Genomic DNA, 3,622 nt, shown 5'->3' with positions numbered 1-3,622 from the left:
TGCATTGAGATATATCTCGATTTTAATGTTTCGTTTTACTTTTTTTTTGTCTCGATCGATGCTATAATACGGTTTTATGTAATTTTAAAATTTCTTCTTTTTGTGTATTTCTTTAATTCATTTTTTTGGTTTAATAATATACTTTTTATAAATATAATAATTAAGTATTTTATTAGAACTTAATGATTATTCTAATTATATTTTAGATTTCTTATATTTAAAATGAGATGTTTATCTTCTATTTGATTATCTTTATCTGCAGATTGCAGTTAGTTACATGAATTTAAACATGAAACTTTAATAAGTTGTATTTACGCACAATTTACTTGTACTAATAATATGCATCAATAAACAGTAGTTTATGCATAAAAAACGATTTTTAAGAGTTTTTGTCAAATGTTTTATAATATAGTATAGATAGACATTTAAAAGCAAAAAGAATTGAAGAAAAAGAGTCGAAAAATGAGCCCAAGCCCTATTGATTCATAACAGGTCAAAAGGTCGGATTGGGTTGGGCCTTCCCATTGGATTTGATTGTTGGACTCGATAATTTTAATTGATTTGGGTTTGAAATAGGAGCCCAACATCCTCTCTGAAATGATCAGTAACAATATTTTATTGTTATTTTATATTACTAGAAGGATAATCGCACAATGCAGCGACAATATCTCGATTTTACTGTTTCATTTTATTTCTTTTTTTTGTCTAAGTCGATGTTATACGGATTTTATATGATTTTGAGAAAGCGCTAACATATATAATTTTGAATAAAATATCAATATGAAAATATCATTAAAGAATTGAAAAAAAGATATTGATATCAGTACGAAACTAACTATTTAAAGTTTCTCATTTCTTGTGTATTTCTTTAATTAACATTTTTATTTTTGGTTTAATAATATGTTTTTTAGAAATATATTAATTAAGTATTTTGTTAGAAGCCAATGACTATTCTAATTATGTTTTAGATTTTTTATATGTAAAATGAGATGTTTATCATTTATTTGATTAGTTCAGAAATTATCATTGGTGGATAATAAATTATGTAATTACTTAATTGACCTTTGACTTATTTGTCTTTTTTGATGAAGGATTATCTCTTGGGGTCATGAGTTATTCTCAAATTAGATTGTTGTTCATTAGTTGATTCATTCAGCCGATGGTTTGAAATTTATTGTTATTTTTGTTTTAAATAATTCAGTTTAATTCAGAAAAATAGCAGACAATTTCAACATTAAATGTCTCATTTTTACAGTTTTGATATTTTAAACCCATTTTAATTCAAATAAACTTTATTCCTCAAAACTTTAGGAGGTGAGAATACTAGAGCTTCACTTTTTAATCGCTATAGTTTGGACTGGTGGCACCAGGTTCACAAGCCTTGGCGGCCGGCGACGCCTCCACCGCCGGTGACGGAGGAACGGGGGTTACAAGCAACTCCGACGGCAGATCATCAGCTAAACCCTGCAAGTAAAAGGTGTAGAACAACTTGAAGGGAAAAACCAGCTGTTGCAGTTTGACTTGACCGTAAGCTCCGGCAAATATCCCGGTTCCGCCGGTAATAGAAAGGTAGGTATCCTCCATGGTCAAGTAAGCTCCTTGCACCGATATCTGGCCGTAATCACCCATGTGAAAAGTGTAAATGGCTTCATACCTGTCACCTTTCTTCTCCGGTATGTTCTTGATCAGAATACATATTCCGGCGGTGATCCCTAATCTCGTCTGAAGGTCAGCACTGTACACCTGTATATTTGATCAGTCTATAAATCAAATATATATATATATATATATATATCCTAATGGATTTAAAACAAAAAAGAATCTAAATAAAAATTACTTTGTTGGTGAATGGAACAAGATCACCGAGCGAATTGACCGGTTTTTGGCCCAACCGGAGATACGCCGGACTTCCACGGTCTCTTTCGTTAATCTCATACACACACAGTTGTTGTACTTTTGCTGGAAACAATCACAAGAACCCATAAATACACACACAGTTGTGATACTTTGCTGGAAAACAATCACAAGAACCCATAAAATGAGGGGAAATTGACCCGAATAGCCGATCAAACCTCTCTTCTTCACTAGACATCACGTAACTTATACCTTTTTTCTGAATATCATATTGAAAAAACGGGTTACACAAGTGGCATGGTTGTCTAAGCTCTTGCTATTTCGGTCAAGATGCTGAAAAAGTGGCTATAAAGTGAAGAAGAGGGTGAAATTAAAATCTAACGAGTTGTACTTACTGGGCCTTGATGATTCCGATGGGTTAATCTGGCTCTTGACGGTAAATGATCTGCATTTGGCGGAAGCTGCGGTGATGGAAAGTTTGTTCAAAGGTAACGGGATGGCAAAGTTCTTGAAAGACAGGTGGTCAGGAGCGGCGGAGGTGGTGGTGGTGGTGGTGGTGGTGGGCAATGCCTTCACAAAGGAAGTGATGGACTTAAGAGTAGCTGATGCAACTGCCATTTGAAGAACGGAGATTCTTGTTTGATAAATAAGTATGTGTGTGTTTGAATATATAGAAAATTTGGAATGTAATATAGGTGGTGGTAATGTGGTTCGGAGTTTTATATTTAATATTCCAACAAATTTTTAAATAAATTATTAAATAAGCAATGTTTTTTATTTATAGAAAATAGCTATTTACATAAATAAATATTTTAAAAATAGTAAATTTTAAGAGAATTTCCAAACAAATTATTCAAATATTTATTACCAGAAACAATTTTTTATTATATTACCGTTATTAAAGACTTTGAATTTAATGTTTATGGGAGAGATTTAATATATTACTATATCAACAAAAAATTTAATAATATAATTAATGTTATAATCTTGAAAATAGAGAATATAATAGGATTAAATTTTTTAGAGTAAAATGCACGAAATAGTAACCTACTTTTATAATTTTCTTTATTATAGCAATCTACTTTCAGTTTTTCTTATTACAACAATGCACTTTTAAAATAATTTTTGTTAGTGTATTGTACTTTGAAAAATTTACCTGTTATAGCATTGGGTAACCTTTTAAATTAAATTTACCCATTATACCAGGTTTCTTTGTCACTTCATTGTCCATGTAGGTTGTCAACATGTACGATAGTGTTGACATATGCCATTTTTCTTACTATAACATTGTATTTTAAAAATTACTTTATTATAAGATCATCAATTTATATTACAACAACTTTTAATTTTAATATTTTTATCATTTAAACATCGTACATTTTAATCAAATATATTTACTAAAAACTATAACATTAAATTGTATTGATGATGATTGTATGTGTTAGCTATTTGGATTTGTTTGCATAAGTTTAAGAGAAAGTTTTTTTTTTAATTTAAAAAATATAATATCTAATTTAACATAAAACTTACATAATGGTAAAAAAGATTAAATTTCATGTACTGTTTGATATATTATTGCAGATATGTTAATGCTAAAAAAAGTTATCGATTTGGGTGTCTTTTGCCTTCTATGATACGTCAAAAAACAAAATAAAAAAAATGATATTTTTAATCTCAAATAATATTTATTATAATTTTTAGTAAACATATTTGATTAAATTTACAATGTTTAAATGATAAAAATATTAAAATTAGAAGTACAATGTTG

General features: G+C 29.2%; 1 protein-coding gene across 1 annotated transcript; it reads right to left on the bottom strand.

Annotated features, from left to right (window-relative positions):
- Positions 1 to 1,280: 1,280 nt before the first annotated feature.
- Positions 1,281 to 2,472, bottom strand: LOC112513449 (allene oxide cyclase, chloroplastic-like). The gene is made up of 3 exons (XM_025119724.1): positions 2,250 to 2,472; positions 1,838 to 1,959; positions 1,281 to 1,743 (listed from the first exon to the last, which is right to left on the bottom strand). Exons 1-3 carry the CDS (start codon positions 2,470 to 2,472, stop codon positions 1,339 to 1,341), a joined length of 750 nt encoding a protein of 249 aa, XP_024975492.1. The 3' UTR covers positions 1,281 to 1,338.
- Positions 2,473 to 3,622: the final 1,150 nt, after the last annotated feature.

Source organism: Cynara cardunculus (assembly GCF_001531365.2).
Source record: "Cynara cardunculus var. scolymus isolate 2C chromosome LG 5, CcrdV1, whole genome shotgun sequence".
Taxonomy (NCBI): Eukaryota; Viridiplantae; Streptophyta; class Magnoliopsida; order Asterales; family Asteraceae; genus Cynara; species Cynara cardunculus.
This window is presented reverse-complemented; position numbering and strand designations above follow the sequence as displayed.